The sequence below is a fragment of the Ictalurus furcatus genome, chromosome 19 (genome assembly GCF_023375685.1).
Source record: "Ictalurus furcatus strain D&B chromosome 19, Billie_1.0, whole genome shotgun sequence".
NCBI classification, from domain to species: domain Eukaryota; kingdom Metazoa; phylum Chordata; class Actinopteri; order Siluriformes; family Ictaluridae; genus Ictalurus; species Ictalurus furcatus.
The window spans coordinates 20905282-20925613 of record NC_071273.1 but is presented as its reverse complement, the minus strand read 5'-3'; the positions used below and the strand labels follow the sequence as shown (position 1 = coordinate 20925613).

Sequence of the window (20332 nt, the reverse complement as noted above, 5' to 3'; positions counted from 1 at the left end):
CGACACGTCATACTTTTAACTGCACGTGGAACTGAATTTGATGCCGTGTAACGTCCGGGAAACAAGTTAATTCCTTTTATCGCTTACATCCCTCACTTTTTAAGGTAATAAGACAAGAAAAAAAATCAGCTTTTCATGTTACAGCGAGAAACCTTGCAAAACGCAAAGTGCTCTGTCGACCCCTTCCATTAATAATACGTGAACGCCTTCTCCTTACAGAGGACTTTACCATATCAACGATTACATCAAAACCGACAACCCCAATTCCCAAAAAAGTTGGAACGCTGTGTAAAATGTAAATAAAAACAGAACGCAATGATTTGCAGATCTCATAAACGCGTATGTTATTCGCAATTGAACATATTATTGTATAGTAATACAATAGAATGTATTACACTACCGTGCTTCGAACGAACAGATGTGCTAGGAGGTCAGCTTGTGGCCTGGACGGAAGATTGAGGTGGACATATTAAACCCCGATCGTGAGCTTTGTGGTACACGCGTAGACGTCTCGGCATATCAGGATGCATATCACTTTTGTGCGCATCAGTGCACGGTGAATGAGTGGGTGACAGCTCTTACTTAACAAAGCCATAAGTGGAAATAGCTGATCAGTTAATTGTGGGTTTCACACACAGACAGGAAGGACTGGGACAGGTTCCGCCTGCTGTTTCCACAGAAATGCCCTGATACCAGCTGATTGATTGACACCTCCTGTATTTTTAGTCCCCAAGTTCAAGCTGCAGCTGTCTATGGCAGCATGTATTTTAACTTTTGTTCCCTCTGTGTGTTTCTGTGTGTGTGTGTGTGTGTGTGTGTGTGTGTGTGTGTGTGTGTGTGTGTGTGTGGGACGTCTGTCAGCATTACTGTTATCATCTCATCCTATGCTGATGTGTTGGATGTGCTGCACACTGGGGAAAAAAGCGAAGCCGGCTATCCAAGACATTTTTAGTCTCATCTATACTGCGGTATTTTTTAACAAGGGAGTTTATTTGTGAGATTTCCCCCTCCCCCACCCCCCAACCTCGTCAACACATTTATTCAGAATAACTTTGTGTGGACCGGATTTTATATATATATATATATATATACATATATATATTTAACAGAAGCATGTGGTTGGTTTGCTGTTAAGTCCATTATTAGAACTCCCTCCAGCAGACGGTCGTTATTTTTAGCCAACCGGATGAGATGGGTTGTTGCTATACTTTTTAAAAACTTCTTTAAAATGGTTGCTTTACATTTGGTAATAGGTGAACTTGTGAACTCAGTGCTTTGTGAACGTGTGTGTAGACCTCGCAAGTCAAATAAGAATGTTGTTATTTTATTCTGATTGAATAGTAGGGTTTATTATGGGAATTATGTGTGATTTTGAATCAAAAGAATTAATAATAATAATAATAATAATAATACATGTAGAGTATACATGGATGGGTTATGCAGCAGAAGTGTTAGACTCACTGTACCAGTCTATGGTGGTGGTGAAGGGGGAGCTCAGTTTATGTACAAACTACATATGCCCCTGTCCTGGCCTGTAGTCATGAGCTGTGTGTAGTGACCAAAAGAATAAGGTTACCAGTACAGACGATGGGAATGAGAGAGGGTTGCTGGTCTTACTCTGCAGTAGGGTGATTATCTCAACAGTCCAGGATCTTGGAGTAGAGCTGCTGCTCCTTTGAATCGAAAGGATCCAGTTTAGGAGGTTAGGGCACCTTACAAGGATGACCCCTAGTCATCACCTAGTCTGACAGCAATGAGAGCCCAGGGCAGACCCAGGATCTGCTGGAGAGATTATATCTCACTGTTAGTTTAGGACTGTCTGGGGATCCACCAGGAGGAGCTGCAATCTGTAAATGGAGATAGAGGCGGGTATGGTGGCTTAGTGGTTAGCATGTTTGTCTCGCATCTCCAGCGTTGGGGGTTTGATTCCCACCTGCACGTCTGTGTTTGTGTGTGTGTGTGGAATTTACATGTTCTCCCCGTGCTTCGGGGGTTTCCTCCAGGTACTCAGATTTCCTCCGCCAATCCAAAGACATGCGTTGTAAGCTGATTGGCATCTCTAAATTGTTGGCAATTTTGCCTTCTGCCCCAGGTCACTTGTGATAGGCTCCAGGCTCCTCTTGACCCTGTGTAGGATAATCTGTACAGAAAATGTATGGATGGATTGACCAGAAACAAGCAACCAGGAAAAGTGGACACAAATAATGAATGAATGAACATGCTATACAAATGTTTTCTGTGTTTCAGCAGCTTCCTCGATTGACTCGGAGCAGATCGAGACAGTAAGGGAACTGAAGGTGGTTGATATCGGAGTAAACTCTTTCAGCCTGTCCTGGAGGAAAACGCCTGGAGTTACTGACTACAAAATCAGCTGGACCCCTTTTAATGGTAGGTACTAATACCGGACAAAGTTTCTGAGCTAGTGATTAGGTGGTAATGAGTTAAAATCCCAAGGCTGGCAGATAGTAGTGGGCTTTTTTTTTTCCCCCGGTAAGATCTATAACTCTCAATTGCTCAACTGTAGTCCCGGATAACATCCTGTCCTTTATAACGTTGCATGTCTACCTTCTGTATTAGTCAACGCTTAAGTGTTTCATTGTCCCATTTTCCCAGGTGGAGAAAAGAAGAGTGCGACAGTTTCCTCCTCCATCACGTCATACACCATCAGCGGACTCCCAGCCAGCTCCGCCTACAAGATCCAGGTCTCATCATTAGTGAGGGATCGGGAAGGAAGTTCTGCTACGGTCACAGCCCGGACCTGTGAGCCCGCTTCTTTTACGCATTTAAAAAAAAATTTAAAAAGCATGTAACAGTTATGAAGGTGTAGTAACTTTAGTCATTTTGACTTTGGTTTTGTTCCACAGTGGACCTGCCTAAAGTGAACGGTTTCAGTGCTCTGAACATCACTGATGATAGCACTGCACTGAACTGGACCAGAGTTACAGGAGCTTCCGGGTATCTCCTCTCCTGGAGACACATATCAGGTCCGATCTCTGGATTACGACTAGGTTTACTATATGATCAGACATCCTTGCTCATTTGATAGTGTTTTACCAGTCACAACATTACAGCAACTGAGTCTGTGAGCAAGCTGAAAGGTATACATTCCAGTAGGCATTCATTCGTTCATCTTCCGGAAGTGCTTTATTCTGGTCAGGGGCGTGGTGGATCCGGGGTCTATCCTGGGAACACGGGGTTTGAATGCACCATGAATGGGATGCCAGTTCATCTCAGGGCACCATGCACACACATATTAACACACTCATTCACACCTAGGGGAAATATAGCACAACCAGTCCGCCTACTAGCATGTTTTTGAGAGCTGGGAGAAAACTGGAGAATGTGGAAGAAACCCAGAGGGAGAACATGTGAAAACACTTTGGTTGGGTCCTTGAGCGAGACCTTTTTTTTTTTTTAAGCATCAGCCAAATGATCCAATGTATTTATACTATGTAGGATAATATAGTACTTTCCTGTGAATATGTTTTACAGTTGTTTACTGTAAATATAGTGTGCAGTTGATTTATTTGAATGCTCCTTCCTAAGGTGTCAGAATATTTACTTTATTCAGTCTTGTAGAAGACAGGAAAAGGTCAAACAGGTTCAAACCTTCAAGCTGTTTGCTGTGAGCAGTCGAGGTACAAGTGTCAATGGGAATCAGGAAAACAGCAGATCCAAAACACAAAATATTGACTTCTGGCAGAGCCTGAGGAGGTTTAAAAAGTGACAACAGACCAACAATAAAAACTATCATTAAGAAATGCAATAAATATTAAGAAAAAACAAACAACAGACTACAGAGTGGGGAAACCCTGCTAAAAATCCTTAGAGACAGGTACAAGAGCATGACCGCGACGGTGGTGTAGCAGATAGTGTCAGTGCCTCACAGTGCCAGCATTCCTGGTTTGATCCTGTGCTCGGGTTACTGTCTGTTTGCACGTTTATATGTTCTCACTTAGGTGTCCTCCAGGTTTTCTGGTTTCCTCAAACCTCCTAAACACATGCTAGTAGGTGTATTGGCTACATTAAATGACCCATGTGTGTGAATGCAGCCTTGTGATAGACACTGATGGCGTCCAATTCAGTGTGTGTTCCTATCGAACGCCCAGTGTTTCCGGGATAGAGTCCGGATCCACCGCGACCCTGATCGGAATGAAGTGCTTACTGAACTTAACGAATAACTAGCTAATGTATCTAGCTAATGTTTGTGTAAGGTTTCTGTCTTAATCCCCAAATAATTTGTTACAACATGGCTGTCTTCATGGACTTCAACAGAGCTTAAGAGCACCACTGAAATACTGGGCCCTGGTTTCACCTCGTTTAAGATAAAAAACCTGCTATATGGAAGAACTTACATCTTCAACATTCGGCCCCTCTACGGAGAGGTAGAGGGTCCCGTCACGACCATTACCAAACGGATCGGTAAGAGCTGATTTTTTACATTTCTAACGCTGATACAACCCCAGTGAGAAAAGGAAGAGTACAGTTTAGTACCTTTATTTCTGAGACCGTATAAACACACTATATATATATTATATATTATATATACCATATATAACACCCAGATTATCTTATATACTGCAACACTAGTAATGTAGATGAAGTAGGTTGCATCTGTTGTTTGTAAAGTGGTTGTGAGAGAACATTGGACTGCGTATTGTACACTGTACTTGTGCACATGACAATAAGCTTGGAATCCTGACGTGTTTTATGTGTGTGATTCTACAGTGGGTGCCTCCCACCCCGTTCCTGTCCAGCCTGGTACACCGGGCCTCGTTCCGGCCAGCAAAGATTTCAGCATCAACACTACAGCCATCGATAACACCAGCAAGACCACCACCACTACTCAGAGTCCTGCTGCAAAGCCCAACCTGACCGTCACTAAAACGTCCAAATCCGTAACCATGCTCACCACCACAGCTAGAAACCAAACCACTCTCTCTGCTCAGACCCTTCCATCTGGACCTGGTAATGTTTATACGTCAAGATTCTCACTGACGCAAATACACATCGAACTTTGAGCTACTTAAACTGTTTAATTACCGGGTATGCAAATATGCGTGTAAATGCAAATCTAAGTTAATGTGTTGCTTTTAATCTAAAACTGCTGACGTAATAGCTGTGGAGCAGCTGCACAATTTCCTGCTCAGGGGTTTTTTTTTTTGGTGCATTTCTGTTCAGTGAACTGTGAGCACGATGCTTTTTAAAAATGGCACTTTTAGAAAATCACTGGTGGTATGGTTTGGAGAGACGAGGAGTATGAAAATACAAACATTGCTACAGGTTTTTCTCTGAACAGCTCTTTAAAAATTCTTCTTCACCGAAAACCCCTCCTTAATGCCATTAGGTTTGCTGTGATTTCTGAGCAGAAATTAGTTCCTTATGAATTTACTGTGTGTACAGTGAAATGAAAGGTCTGGGATTATTTATTTAAAATAAATTCTACACTGTAAATCTGTCTCAGTGTGTGGCAGGGTGAAAGCGGACATTGTGTTTCTGGTCGATGAGTCCTGGAGCATCGGTTCTAATAACTTTGACAAGCTGAAGGACTTCCTGTTTAGGGTTGTGACTTATTTCCCTGTCATTGGGCCACAAGGCACACAGGTAAGGTCATGTCAGTGCATGAGTCAAATCAACACGTATGAAGTAAAACATGACAGCATGTGCTGAAATGTCTTTATTCCTCTTATAACATTCTCACATTCTCTTGTTAATATGACAAAAAATATGACACTGCTGCTTGTTATTCCTCTGTCCCGAAGACTTAAAGGAGCAGTGTGACAACCCTGGTTGATAGGGGAGGAGGCAGGGGATGGAGAGAGTGGAGATGTTCTTATTAATGCTTTCCAGCGCTAAGCCATTCGGCACACACGAAACAAAACCAAATAAAATAATATCAATCGCAGTGTCCCAATGTCTGGCTCAATTTCAGTTCAGCTCACTTCAGGTTAGGTCAGATACGGTCAGCTCCTTCTCTCTACGGTGTCTGCCAACCCTCTGACGAGGAAAAAAAACAAATAGGCTGCCGTAAAAACCACGTATTGCTCATTCTTAGCGAATCCCTTTCAGCTTCACAGTCAGCACTTGACAATGCTCCTGCTGCCATATACACCTCTGAAGGTACGTTCACACATACAGCGACTTGCAGCAGCAAAGTAACCAGAGACCGTTCATTTTCAATGGGAGCTGGCGACTTCCGGGGACACGAGCGAACGTTGCCGACTAAATGTGGAGAAGTTTATGCAAATTTGGAGCAACTTGGTGCAGCGGCTATTGTGAGTGAAGACAGTCTGGCACTTGAGCTTTCCCCACAGATAGATGGCTGCAGTGGCACAGAGCACACACTGCTTATCCTTCATCTTGTAGGTTATGATGCAGGTATACACTAGGTGAATTATATATATAATTGAGACAAAAATATTATACTTGGTCGTTTATTTATTGAGGGAAATGATCCAATATGACATATCTGAGTGGCAAAAGTATGTGAACCTTTGCTTTCAGTATCTGGTGTGATCCTCTTGTGCAGCAATAACTGTAACTAAACGTTTGCGGTAACTGTTGATCAGTCCTGCACATCGGCTTGGAGGTGTTTTATCCCATTCCTCAGTACAGAACAGCTTCAACTCTGGAATGTTGGTGGGTTTCTTCACATGAACTGCTTGCTTCAGGTCCTTCTACAACGTTTCTATTGGATTAAAGTCAGGACTTTGACTTGGCCATTCCAGAACATTAACTTTATTCTTCTTTAATCATTCTTTGGTAGAACGACTCGTGTGCTTAGGGTCATTGTCTTGCTGCATGACCCACTTTCTCTTGAGATTCAGGTCACAGACAGATGTCCGGATATTTTCCTTTAGAAATCGCTGCATACTTCAGATTCATTGTTCCATCAGTGATGGTGAGCTGTTTTGGCCCAGATGCAGCAAAACAGGCCCAAACCATGAGACTACCACCACCATGTTTCACAGATGGGAGAAGGTTCTTATGCTAGAATGCAGTGTTTTTCTTTCTACAAACATAACGCCACTCATTTAAACCAAAAAAATTCCTTTTTGGTTTCATCCATCCACAAAACATCTTTCCAATAGCCTTCTGGCTTGCCCATGTGATCTTTAGCAAACTGCAGATGAGCAGCAATGTTCTTTTTGGAGAGCGGTGGCTTTCTCCTTGCATCCTTGCCAAGCACACCATTTGCTGTTCAGTGTTCTCCTGATGGTGGACTCATGAACATTAACATTAGCCAATGTGAGAGAGGACTCTAGTTGCTTAGAAGTAAGCCTGGCTCCTTTGTGACCTCACAGATTATTAACATGTCTCGCTCTTGGAGTGATCTTTGTTGGTCACCACTCTGGGGAAGGGTAACAATGGTCTTGAATTTCCTCCATTTGTACACAATCTGTCTGAATGTTGATTGGTGGAGTCCAAACTCTTTAGTGATGGATTTGTGACCTTTTCCAGCCTGATGAGCATCAACAACATCTTTTTTTCTGAGGTCCTCAGAAATCTCCTTTGTTCATGCCATGATACACTTCTACAAACATGTGCTGAGAAGCTCAGTCTCTGATAGATCCCTGTTCTTTAAATAAAGCAGTGTGCTCACTCACACCTGATCATCGTCCCATTGATTTGAAAACACCTGACTCTAATTTCACCTTCAAATTAACTGCTAATCCTAAAGCCTCACATATTTTTGCCGCTCACAGATGTGTGATATTTTTACTTGTGTTCCCTTTGTCTACTTTTAGGACTTGTGTGAAAATCTGATGATGTTTAAGGTCATATTCATGCAGATATATAGAAAATTCTAAAGGGTTCACAAACTTTCATGTACCACTGTACATTTTACTTTCTGAAGCAACACATTTATTATTCGACTTAGCGTCCACCAAACAAGTTGTTACAATAGAAACATGTGACGAAGGAGACTCAGGGATATATCCAGATACTTAGTCGTAAAACTATTCCAGGTCCTACATGGGTAAGACAGTGTAACAATTCAATGGGTATTCAATGGGTGTAACAATTGCAAGGTCAAGGTCACTGGCAGAGATCGGTACAAATCGAATCGAGACACTAAGTCATGAACCATAGAGTAGCTAGCTGTCCATTAGGTTTAAATACTTTCTAAACAAGAAATGAAATTAACAAACAAAGAAGAGTATCTAGAACTCAGGGGAGATTGCCCTCTGGTGGCATGGTGGAGAACTGTCTGTGATGGATCTGACAAAAAGATAACGTATTAGAATGAGCATATTAATATAAACCAGCTGTACTAATGTCAGATTTGCTGTTGAAGAAAATTAAACTGGTTTTGGGATTGGGCGTAAAGGTGGGACTCCAATGACTCCATTATCTTGTGTTAATCTGATTATATCGGCACAACTGAGTGGTGACTAGAATTTTTTTTTAAAAATCCATTATTGGCATCTAATTACTGCATTGGTCTGGATTTGCACTTGTTTTGATCAGATAGCTGTGGTTCACTACAGTGATCAACCCAGGATCGAGTTCAGCCTGAACACCCATAGAGATCGCAGCTCTGTGCTCAAAGCACTTCGGCAGGTTCACTACGGAGGAGGAAACACCAAAACAGGTGAACACGCATAAATTAGTAAATTAGGCTTTAAGAATCCAAATAATATCCAAGATACCTGGAATGTTCATGCTCTGTTGTTTTGCACGTGTAGGTCGAGGGATCGGATATGTCCTCCGGGAGCTGTTCCGGGAGTCTCTGGGGATGAGGCAGAACGCTCCTCATGTGCTGGTCCTGGTGACAGATGGGAAAGCCCAGGATGATGTGGAACCTCCCTCCAGAGTAGCACATGTTCTAGGTCAATATCCTGTGCTGTGTTTCATTATAAGATCTCAACCTGCTGGACACTTCTATCCACAACGGCCATCTTATGGAGTGTGTTGTGCTGTATTTGAGTATTTTTAAGAATGTAATCTCAACCATCTTAAAAGAACCATATATATTTTAGCTTAATATGCAATGTGTTTTAAAGCAAGTGCTCAGCAGTGCTATTAAATAAGGGGGCGTCCAAAAAACTTTACTTAGAATCTGTAGATCAAAACCAGGAAGTAGAACGTAACACAGGAAACAAGGCAATGAGCGAACAGTACAATAGCACGCTAAGACTTTTTCTGCATCCCAATTCACCTTCTATCCGTCCTAAATAGTATCCGAGATGAGAATTAGTGTGTCCAAAATTGTAGTATGTTGAAATGAGTATCCGAAAGGGTACCCCGATGGTCTGCTATTTCCAGTAGATTTTCAAAGTGTGGATCCATGGACACTTTTTCAACTAATATTGCCCACAATTCCTTGTGCGAGGGAGGAGGAGGAGGAGTTTTGTGACGGTTTGCTACGTGATATTGAGGGAAAGATTTTGAAATGTGGAAAAATAAATCGTGGGAATGGTAAATTAAATGATTTAAGGAATAATGAATGAACAGCTCAAATGCTTTGAGGAGCATGTTTACGCTGACAGTGTGTGTAACTAGGCAACAACGCTGTCTCCCGTTACATGACGTCTTAGTATGCGCCAGTACTTGCATACTCTTTTGCTAAACACTCAGAAGTAAGTACTTTTTCCTCATAAAATGAGTATATATTCTTAGTGTATAGTATACAGTAAGTAGATGAGTTGGAATGTAGCATTTGTAATACTACAATTAATCAAGGAGTAACACAGAACAGGTGAACACGATCAGGTAACAAACTGTCAAGGATCAAATACGGGAGTACTCAAAAACAGGATGCAAGTGCATGAAGGATATTTAATGATTGAACATAAAATGAAACAACACACAGCGTAATAGACACAAGTTGGATAGACGATGCACGAATAAGAAGAGGAGGAGAAAGCGCTTTGTCTGAAGGACCTTCATAACACATCCATAAGCATTGCATTAAAACTTCATAAAGCTGGAAACATGTAAGTTTTTTGTGAGAACTCATGAGGTTTTACAACTTATATCCATAATTGTTAGAGTAATTTTTAAACATCCTAATAGTATGTATATATTATGTTGGGTTTTTTTTTTAAACTTAATATAAGGACGGAATAATGATAAAAATATTTTATTCCTATAATAATATCATCACATACATGAAGCTCGAGTCTGTTCCATTTCTATTCATTTAGGTGACATAAATATGAAGTTGTCGGTATACGTATCGCTTCATAAATGGGTCATAAATACAAATAGTTTGAGGATTTGAGAAGGGAGTGTCATAATGGTTTTAAAATGCAGATTGGCCACCACCGCTTTTGCGTTATACAAAGATTAAGTCATGCTTATGAATGTGTTATGAAGGTCTATGTAGTTATACTTCAAAGCAAATGTTACCAAGTTTGCTAACACCGGCTCTTTTACTTAATTTATTGTGCTTACTTTATTTATTTATTTATTGAACAGGGACAATATACCGTACATTAGTCAACATAAGTATTTATAATGTAAATATGTTTAGCCAAAATGGGCTAATTTTCTCATACCCTGGGGAGGTTGATGTTTAAAAGTTAAAGAATAAATAGGAGAACAAGAACAAAGAGGACAGGAAGAAAAAAAATAATCCACAAAACAACATTAAAATAGCATGGTTGCATAACACATAAAACGATCACGTGAAATGTCAAACACGTCGGCTGGAAGTTTGTTTCAGTTGTACGATCATGTAGGAAAAATTTTACAGACACAGATTTGCACAATAATAACTATAGAATAAAATATGGAGCATCAGCAAGTTTGTGTTTTCTTAATGTGTGTTTTAGGTGTGAGTGTGCTGGCCATTGGTATCGCAAATGCTGACATTCATGAGCTTAAAAAAATAGCTTCACCCGCCACCTACAAGAACGTTTTCTACGCAACTGACTTTGATGATCTCCCTTCCGTCGAGAGAGAGCTGATCAGTAGCATCTGCAGCGAGGCTCTGATGTCTGAGTTTCAGCACCATAAAGAGGTAATTCGATCATCAGATAGAGAACACTAGGCTAGGGCAAATTCGTACACTATACTGTACATACACAATTTCATACACGATACAGAACCCAAATGTTAATCAGAAGAAAATAAAAGTTTGGAATCATGCGAGACTTTGCTCTGATGAATGTTTAAAGGGATTAGTGGATTGTGAATGGAGATACGGGTCATGTGTAGAATCAGTCGACCTGGTGTTGGTATTTGAAAATGGGATTTGTGCTACTGGGACTCATGGAATGATTCGCTGAGGATACTGGGAGTTTTTGGGTGAGGCTGGTAGTGACAGTATTCGCTCAAACCCAACTCCTTGGGTTCCCAATTGGCGCAACGGAAAAGTGTTTGCCGTACTCTCAGGAGATGGTGAGTTCAAATTCTTGTTATTCCATAAGAGATCCAGGGTCGAAAATCCAAGAGAGCAAAATTGGCCACGCTCTATGGGTGGAAAGGATGGTGGTACTCTGTCCCTTGTCAATCAGATTGATACTAGCCAAACATGGGCTTAGATGCCCTGTGATGTAGCGTAAGCAGCAGTTTGAAAAGATGTGGTGTCTCAGATGTTTCTCAGAAGAAGCACGTGTTAACCTTCACATTCCCGGTTGGTAGTGTAGCTTCTGTATGATAAGAGAGAGCTGGTGGGTGGGAATTGACAAATGACCAAATTGAAAGAAATTGGGGGTAAATCCTGTAGATCAAAAATCGTGAGTCTGTCACACTTGACTGATGCTATAGGCTACTACTAGTTCATTTTTAGAGTAAAGCCATAATACGCAGTTGAGAATCAACAGCATACAGTTATCCAGCGGTTTTAGACATACGTTTGTTCAGCTGTGTTTGAGGTAGTATCATTCACAAGGGTTGGCAGGTTTCAGAAAATGTTCCATATCATGAAAATTTTCCAGAAATTTTACATCTCAGAAACCACACATAAGACCTGAAACTAGCTCAGAAATTTGGGTATTGGAAACCGGAACCATTCTTCTTCTTTCCCTCAGCCTTTCAATTGGGAACAAGTATTTCATGTATCTCTGATGTATGGACATTATCCAATCCTTGCCTTACCGTCCAATCCAATGCCTTACCGTCTCAAACTTTGCAATGTATCTTACAACAGAAATAGTTCTGTACATCGCAGACACACTGTCGGCATTTTGCTGAAATTCTATTAATTTTAATTCATTCAGATCACAAGATCTCGCAGTATTTTTAAACTAGCCCCAATCTGGCAACTCTGCCATAAACTGTCCTGTAAGTCAACAGAAAATCAGCTTCTATAATAAACCTAATAACAACAACAGTTAAAACAAATTTGTTAGTCACTCGAAAGAGTTCACTAATATTTCAATGGAATTTAATAATGTATGGCATGATGAATGAGGATTTTATTAAAATGAATATTTGTTCCACCACTGGGTAAAGCATTACTTTTCATCAGCTTACTGCTTATTTTTGTTTTGTATTCACAAAAATAGGAGACATTTCATGTTTACCTTTCTGTGATGACTTGTGCTTAAGCTTAAGATGTATTTGTTGATTTAAGTGACTATTTTGTACCTTTGTATCCATTGCTTTGTCCATAGCCTGCCCAACTGGACATACCAACAAGTGACCCAGTATCTATTTCAAAGCCTGAGGGTCCCTGTCCAATCCAGTGCAAGGTATTATATTTAATAATGCACCTATTCAATATTCTAAACCAGTCATTTAAATCTAACTAATTTAGTTTTTTCAAATTTCTTGTACAGGGACAAAAAGGAGAAAAGGTTGGGTTCCCCCCACTGTTACATTACTTCATTAATTAATCAATTGTATATCATGCTATATATATATATATAAAATGTAATCTATCTGTCAACTCACAGGGGGATGCTTTTGGACACGGCGGTCTGGTATGTTTGACACGCGATTATTAAGATGATTAGGATTTATTGTGTTACTGATGACGTAACTTTGCGTTTGAAATCTGGTTCACAGCGCCCGAAGCTAGACGGTGCTGATTATGATCTGTTCACCTTAAGGATGAAAGGAGAGAAAGGAGAAAGGGTTTGTACACCGTGTGCCAAAACTACATATAAAATAGAACAATCTCTTTTTAGTGATTTACAGTGGGGGAAATAAGTATTGATCGCGTCAAAAAAATTTCTGGGAGTTTCTTGAGAAGAATCTGCTGCCATCCACCAGGATGATGAAGATGAGACGTGGGCGGACCTTCCAGCAGGACAACGATCCAAAGCATACAGCAAAGGAAACTCAATTGGTTTCAGAGAAAAAAATCAAGGCGTTAGAATGGCCCAGTCAATCACCTGACTCGAATCCAATTGAAGAAGATTTAAAGACAATATGTTTAGAAGAACGGGCCGAAATCACACCTGAATACTGCGGCCCATTCATTTCTTCATACAGGAAGCGTCTTGAAGCCGTCATAACAAACAAAGGCTTCTCCACTAAGTATTAAATACATTTCAGTTAACGTTCAATACTTTTTTTCCCGTGTCATTCCACTTTATTACACATAACTTTATTTATGGATTTAATGTTGTGAATTCTTCATATGTGTGGATTTCTTGAGTTAATACTGATGTCTGGTGAAGATTTCATGTGAATAGCCTCATTGGAAATATATTTACTGAAAAAATGTTGCCGCGTCCAATACTTATTTCCCCCCGCTGTATTTAAATATCATTATGTCCAGAGATTTTAATCATGGGATTTGGTTGCAGCTTGTTTGTTGTGAGATTTGATTAAAAGATGTACTGCAGTTATTATTATTCCTTTCAGATATATTGGTTGTTATGTGACTCGGATGGTACTGTTCACTTATTAGCAAACTATTATTATTTATTTATTTATTTATTTTAAAAAAGGAGGCACATTAAAGTTGCTGCCTTATTAAAATAATTATCTGTTAGAAGATCCACACACATGTGTTTGTTTGGTCTGTGTAATAAATCTATAGATAATCTATTATTGTAAATAATCTGTGAATCAGGGTTTGATATACAATACAATTAAATGAACACTGTACTGAACTAAACAAACGACTAACAAAATTTTTTCTAATTAAGAGATAAAATGGGTAAGCAATATATACAATACTAAACGATGTACTGTATAACATTTATTAATTTGTCCAGGGTCTTCCTGGGACAGATGGCATACCTGGGGTACCAGGACGACCAGGTCGAACTGGACCTCCTGGTTCTGCTGGGCTGAGGGTAAAGCACTGACCAGTCAAATGAGAACACTGAGTCATCATGTTTTCACTAACTTTGGGAAATTACTAATATGAAATATTGTATATACTTTATGGCATATGATGTGGTATGAATAATTGCTCCACAGGGCCCTCCTGGTGTTCCTGGAGATATGGTAAATATTTCATGTTCCCTTCCTTAAAAATATTTCTAATAATCCATTGCTTTATCTGGTCACACCGGTGTGATCAATATATCTGGAGTCGATGTAACTTAATAAGTCATTGTGAATTGCAAGTATGAATCACCTAAAGAGCTGAAGCAAGGAATAATTCTGGTCAATTTTATTTACTTATTTATTTATTTTCCATTTCATGCTCCAAATACACGTTGTTTCCTTTGGCATGTTTACAGGGACCACCTGGCATTACAGGACCAAAAGGTCAGCGAGGGGAGAGAGTAAGTTTTACTTACAGTCTGATATCTGTCCTAGTTGCTACTTACCAGCAAAACATATTGTAGTTAGCCGGTACTAAATGTGGTACAGGAAACAGTTCATTTTTTCTGCCAAAAAAAAACAAAACGTTCTTGTGCCAAGTGCACCTGTTGTCATTAAAACATTTGTTGCCATTTGTTGGGAAGATGTCATGCATTAAGTAGCAATCATGGTGAAGGTGAAGAAGGAGCTTGTTCTCAGGGAAAACATCATTAAACAACACTTGAACGGAAAAAGCTACAGAGTCACAGTAAAGGTTCAATGTTATGCAAGTGGAAAGTTCATGAAACCACAACTAATGGTCCCTGGGTATGTGCGCTATGCAAGATTTCACAGCGCTCTCTCAGACTAACGATTGGGAAGGTAAGGGAGAAGTGAGCAGTCACTCGAAAAGAGTTGCAGGACGACCTGAAAGCAGCAGGAACGACAGTTTACACAGAGAATAATAAGCAGTGAACTGCATTGCAATCATCTCCGTTTCTACGCCTCAGGCAAATCTTCTCAGCTAAAAAAAAAAAGAAACACAAAGCTTTTAGGCCAGAGGTGGCCAGAGTCCGGCCCCAGGTCCAAATGCAGCCTGTGGGCAGATATTCATTGGTCTGTGGTCAAAACGTTGGTAATTTTTCCTTTTATCCGAGTTAAAACATTTAGCTAAATTACAAGAGCTTTTCTTACTCTTGCTTTTCTTTACATCGGCAAATGAATTTACTGAATGATATTTAGTCATGGCTACAGACAAAAAGCGCAAAGTTAACAGTTAGAAGAATACTTTTTCATCAAGCGCCATAGGAAATGCGTGTGTGAGACTGTTGCGTAATTAAGGAATTTAAATATCATGTGACGTTATGAAGCAAATCATAAGCAATGCAAAAAATATTGAGAGGATGAGAGGGCAGAGCAACTAAAGCAGCTGGAAGCTGGAAGCAATCCTGGCAGAAGCAACTTTTTAATCAGAGGAAACCAGAGCTAATAAGTGGCGATCCGCTAAGCACGGAAAACCGACGATTAAAAACCTCTGCTTAATTTATGATTGTTACGTAGTTTATCCAGTTACTATTCGTCCTTTAATGGGGGGGGGGGGGGGGGGCACGTATATAAAGTGCTGCAGCTCCTTCACCGATCGCCTGATACGGCTGTAAATACCCTCAAATTAAAGCTGAACGTCTGCATTCATTATTTCATTTATTTTATTTAATAACTATGATGTTTCGTGGTAGACGTCTATAGACATTTATAGACCTGACTCTACACTCAGCATCCACTTTAATAGGAACAACTGTACACCTGCTCGTTTATGCAGTTATCCAGTCAGCCATCATGTGGCAGCGGCACAATGCATAAAATCAAACATCAGAATGAAGAAAATGTGTGATCTCTGTAACTTTAACCGTGGCCTGTTTGTTGGTACCAGATGACCTGGTTTGAGTATTCCATAAACTGTTGATCTCCTGGAATTTTCACACTCAGCAGTCTCTAGAGTTTACACAGAACGGTGCGAAAAACAAAAAACATCAGTGAGCATAGGGTCTGCAGGTAACCATTTTTAGCCTAGGCAGTTAAGTTTCAACACTGGAGCTTTTACTCGCTTGGTCAGCTAGCTTGTAAATTTAGGATTTGCCAAGCCCTAAGGTGGAAATGTAGCACTGACTGATCATGAGATTTGATCTGTTTTGCAGGGAGAACCTGGGTATGTAATGGGAAGCATGGATGTTGTCCCGGGTCGTAAAGGAGAACCAGGATCATCTGTAGGTTCATTTAAAATGATTCCTTTGTGACTCCGCTCTCCACTTTCTCTTGCACATTTCCATATGATTATATTAATACAATCATATCTTTTGGGAATTTTATTTAATTTTATTTATTTTGTACAACAGGGTCCTCAGGGGCCTCCGGGTGTACCAGGGGTCTCAGGACCTCCAGGACTCCCAGGGCAGCCTGGATCACCTGGCATTCCCGGCACTTCTATAAAGGTAAATGGTTTAAACCTCAAAATGTTTGGTCTTTAAAGGTCAACAGTGTTAAAGAATTTACAGTGAATGAAGACAGGAAACCACCTGTTTAGCTATGTATAAGCAAAATCTTTCAAAAAAAAAAAAAGAAATATTAACAACTGAAAACCTCTTGAATAAATTTCTCTGGATGAGAAATCAGAAAGGATAAAATTGTGTGGTTCTCTTCGCATTTACAAACGTTACATTTATTTATTTATTGATGTCGTTTTATATAGTTATTTAAAATAATCTTAAAATGAGAAATATATTCAAGATGGTTTTTGCACTTCATTAGATTTTTATGCATTAAGCTATTTGATAACATCCAAACCACCAGAATAAAATTGTTTAATAGCCTGCATCTGTAATATTTTCGTGTGTGTGTGTGTGTGTGTGTGTGTGTGTGTGTGTGTTTAAATTATCTTAAACTTACTGTACATTAGTAAACTGCATATTAGTTTTGCAACAGGGTTAATGCTTTTAAAAACCTGTTTCAATTACCAGTGCATTATAGTTAATGAGGAGAATACAGTATGTAAAATTGATTTTAAACAAATTTAAAAAAAAAAAAAAAAAAAAAGTGATACTGTTAAGGTCATAAGCTTACATACGCCTTGTAGAATCTGTACAAGGATTCATTTAAAAAAAAAAAAAAATGCACTGTTGTTTATTTATATCTGCCCAGAATAATCGATTTCACACAACAGATGTTTACATAAAGCCCAGAAGACACAATAATAACTGAATTTACACAAATGAACCAGTTCAAAAGTTTACATACGCTCGATTCCTAATACTGTGCGTCGTTACCTGGATGATCCACGTAGGAGTTGGCAGGAAATGTACATTTTGATGATCAGAATGCTATGTTTGAGAAATATGTTCCTGTTTTCCATGTCTACTTTTACAGGGTGAGACTGGCGAGCCTGGCCTTAAAGTGAGTTCATTTCCCAACAGTGTACTATCATTGAACAATTAGTTAAAAAGTGTTGATTTTAAACGGATTTTCTTTTCTTCAGGGTCCGCGCGGGAAGCCAGGACCCAAAGGAGAAAAGGGGGGAGTTGGAGATAATGTTAGTTCTTAGATTTTTTAATTTTATCAACGATTCAGAAGCTTTTTATACTCAGAGCCGTGCTGTATATAATCCGTGGTTTTGCTGGAACTCTACAAGCTTTAACAACAGAACCTCCTGCTTACAATTTAGGCACAATTCTAATGAAGTTTTTGAGGTTAAGGTTAGGTTTACAGGTGCGACTGGCATTCACCTTTTGTTATGTCTTTAATGATATAAAAATCAGCCACAGTGCTCTTGTTCATTCAAATTTGAACCAGTTTTTGGACGTTTGTGGACATCTGACCATCCCCTAACCCTAAACCCTAATCCTTCCGCTACCCCCAGAATTCTGATATTACATCTCCTCAGTCTCCCCTCCATGTCCTCACACTTGTTTCTGAGTCCACTCACCTCCACTGCCAGGTCCTTCACCGTAGTTTGTAAGACTGCCACTTCGTCCGACCAGGTCGTTAGCCCACCTTCCACCTCTTTAATTGCGGTTTTCATCTGGTCGATTTCGGAGTGAATTGCGGCCGTATTGTTCTGTATTTCCGCTTTCACTGCTTGCAACTCGCTCTTAAGAAAGTCGAAACCTTCAGCAAGTGCACTTTTCAGCTCAGTTTTTATCACCGCAGCAATGTCAGCCCTAAGTGAAAGTAGGATATCCATCTTCAATGATTCAGTATCTAACTCCTGGCTGTTTGACGGGGGCGGGGACACCGAGCCCGGAGAGGCAGCAGAACTCGCGGCCGAGGCGGTACTGGGCCTAGATTTGGTTGACTCGGTGAATTTATACCTCCGCAAGTTTGCCGCCATCTTCACGCAAATATACGAACCATCATATTAAGAAAACGTGTTAGGAACAGGGTTTGCTAGTATTTAACTATGAAAAAACACTTATTAACTTAAAAAACACATAAGTTCGACGGGAGCTCAAACAAAACCCGACCTACTCCATTGCCCGCTCGACAGCGCCCCCCCCTAAACCCTAACCCTAACCCATTCCAGATACACCCACATATAGGTGTGATGGTCAAGTGTCCACAAGTTTTCTGTAAGCTTGGACGGTTTCGGCTGCAAGACAAATCAAAAGTTCATACTAATGCACTCATTCTAATACAGGATGTTATCGTTTCTATAGTAACAACTCATTCACAGGGCTGTATAAACAGATTTAGAAAAAGTGTAAAAGAGAGGCTGGTGAGGGAACGACTGTTTGTAGCTGTGATAACGTACAGTAAGTGCTGAGGCTCAAGAGGTTTGAGACTTCATATGCCAGAGGTTTATTAACAATATCAAAGTTCACTATCCAAAATCACAACCAAAGTGAAACACTAAGAGACACAAAGAGAAAATCCATCAGGGGTCCAGCAGTGACTAGAAATAAAGCTGAAAACATAAACTGACATGGTGGCAAGACTTCGCAATGTACATGAATGTGAATTCTTATATAGTTTGTATATAGCAGATGTTCTGTATTTGCTGTATCAAGCTAGGGTGTAAACTTTTAAAACCAAAATTATACTGGATTTTTTTTTTCTGTGTGTTGGGGGACAAGGGTCAAGCAGGTTTACCTGGACCAATAGGAGTAGATGGAAATCCTGGACTTCCTGGACAGAAAGGTGAAAAAGTGAGTACAAATATTATAGAATAGATGTGATATCACAGTCCAAATGACAAGCGAGATCAATCCTTAAATACCTTTTGTTTGCAATTATATATTACTAATGTTAAACAGTACTTTTCTTTCTTCCACCTCATTGGTCCATTGTGAAGCAGTTCATTATATTCTTCTCAGTCCAGCTCCTTACTTCACATCAGAGTTGGCGCTTAGACATGATAATGCAAGGTTTTAATTCTGGATTTGTCTGGCTAAAGGAGAGCGCAGGTTTCTGTGAGCGTTCTTGTCTGTTATGTAGGGAGAAAATGGTGTTGGAATTCCTGGTGTTCAAGGTCTGCAGGGTTCTCCTGGAGAAAAGGTTTGTATTACACTAATTCCAGGTAAACACCTAATATACTGATGTGTGCGTAGTGTTGCTTTGAAACTTCTTGCTTTTCTGCTGATTTCAGGGAAATATGGGGCTCCCAGGGCCAGTTGGACCAAAGGTAAACATGTAACCATTATATCAGTGCTTATATTATGTGGTTGATTCAATAATACTTTGAAAACAAACAAAAAAAAGCTTGGTATGTTCACAGGGTGAGCAAGGGATTCAAGGAGTGACAGGACCGAGTGGCTTCAGGGTATGTGCAGGAACCATTTTGCCCTAAATTAGCATTTTGCATATATGTTTTCTTACAGATTTCCTTTGTCTGTCTTTAGGGAAAAAGAGGTTTGAAAGGGGAGCAAGGAGACAAGGTAATATACAGAATCATCCTTTAACCAAACAATAAAAATTTAATTTAAAACAATATTAAATAACAACCAAAAATTTTCACCTCATTTACATGCCGGTTTCTTCTTCCAAAAGATTTCCTCAAATATCCTGTGCCGTTGCTGCTTAAAGCACAGCACTGTAGAATCACAGGTTTATATTAATGTGCTCATTACTAATATGTTAATAAGTTATCGTTTCTATAGTAACAGCTAACACAGAGATTTTGTTAGCG

At 39.9% G+C, this 20332-nt stretch overlaps 1 protein-coding gene across 1 annotated transcript in view; it reads left to right on the top strand.

Annotated features, from left to right (window-relative positions):
- Nucleotides 1-20332, top strand: part of col7a1l (collagen type VII alpha 1-like) — a 102654-nt gene that overhangs the window by 29804 nt on the left and 52518 nt on the right. Inside the window, exons 17-41 of the mRNA XM_053650032.1 lie at nucleotides 2251-2388; nucleotides 2614-2760; nucleotides 2865-2984; nucleotides 4276-4422; nucleotides 4729-4968; nucleotides 5465-5604; nucleotides 8473-8596; nucleotides 8691-8834; nucleotides 10782-10969; nucleotides 12567-12644; nucleotides 12732-12749; nucleotides 12849-12875; nucleotides 12961-13029; nucleotides 14121-14201; nucleotides 14329-14355; nucleotides 14595-14639; nucleotides 16353-16421; nucleotides 16551-16646; nucleotides 17578-17604; nucleotides 17687-17740; nucleotides 19281-19352; nucleotides 19642-19701; nucleotides 19793-19828; nucleotides 19922-19966; nucleotides 20046-20081. Of these exons, the coding sequence (XP_053506007.1) occupies nucleotides 2251-2388; nucleotides 2614-2760; nucleotides 2865-2984; nucleotides 4276-4422; nucleotides 4729-4968; nucleotides 5465-5604; nucleotides 8473-8596; nucleotides 8691-8834; nucleotides 10782-10969; nucleotides 12567-12644; nucleotides 12732-12749; nucleotides 12849-12875; nucleotides 12961-13029; nucleotides 14121-14201; nucleotides 14329-14355; nucleotides 14595-14639; nucleotides 16353-16421; nucleotides 16551-16646; nucleotides 17578-17604; nucleotides 17687-17740; nucleotides 19281-19352; nucleotides 19642-19701; nucleotides 19793-19828; nucleotides 19922-19966; nucleotides 20046-20081 (2228 nt within the window). The remainder of the gene's footprint in view (nucleotides 1-2250; nucleotides 2389-2613; nucleotides 2761-2864; nucleotides 2985-4275; nucleotides 4423-4728; nucleotides 4969-5464; nucleotides 5605-8472; nucleotides 8597-8690; nucleotides 8835-10781; nucleotides 10970-12566; nucleotides 12645-12731; nucleotides 12750-12848; nucleotides 12876-12960; nucleotides 13030-14120; nucleotides 14202-14328; nucleotides 14356-14594; nucleotides 14640-16352; nucleotides 16422-16550; nucleotides 16647-17577; nucleotides 17605-17686; nucleotides 17741-19280; nucleotides 19353-19641; nucleotides 19702-19792; nucleotides 19829-19921; nucleotides 19967-20045; nucleotides 20082-20332) is intronic.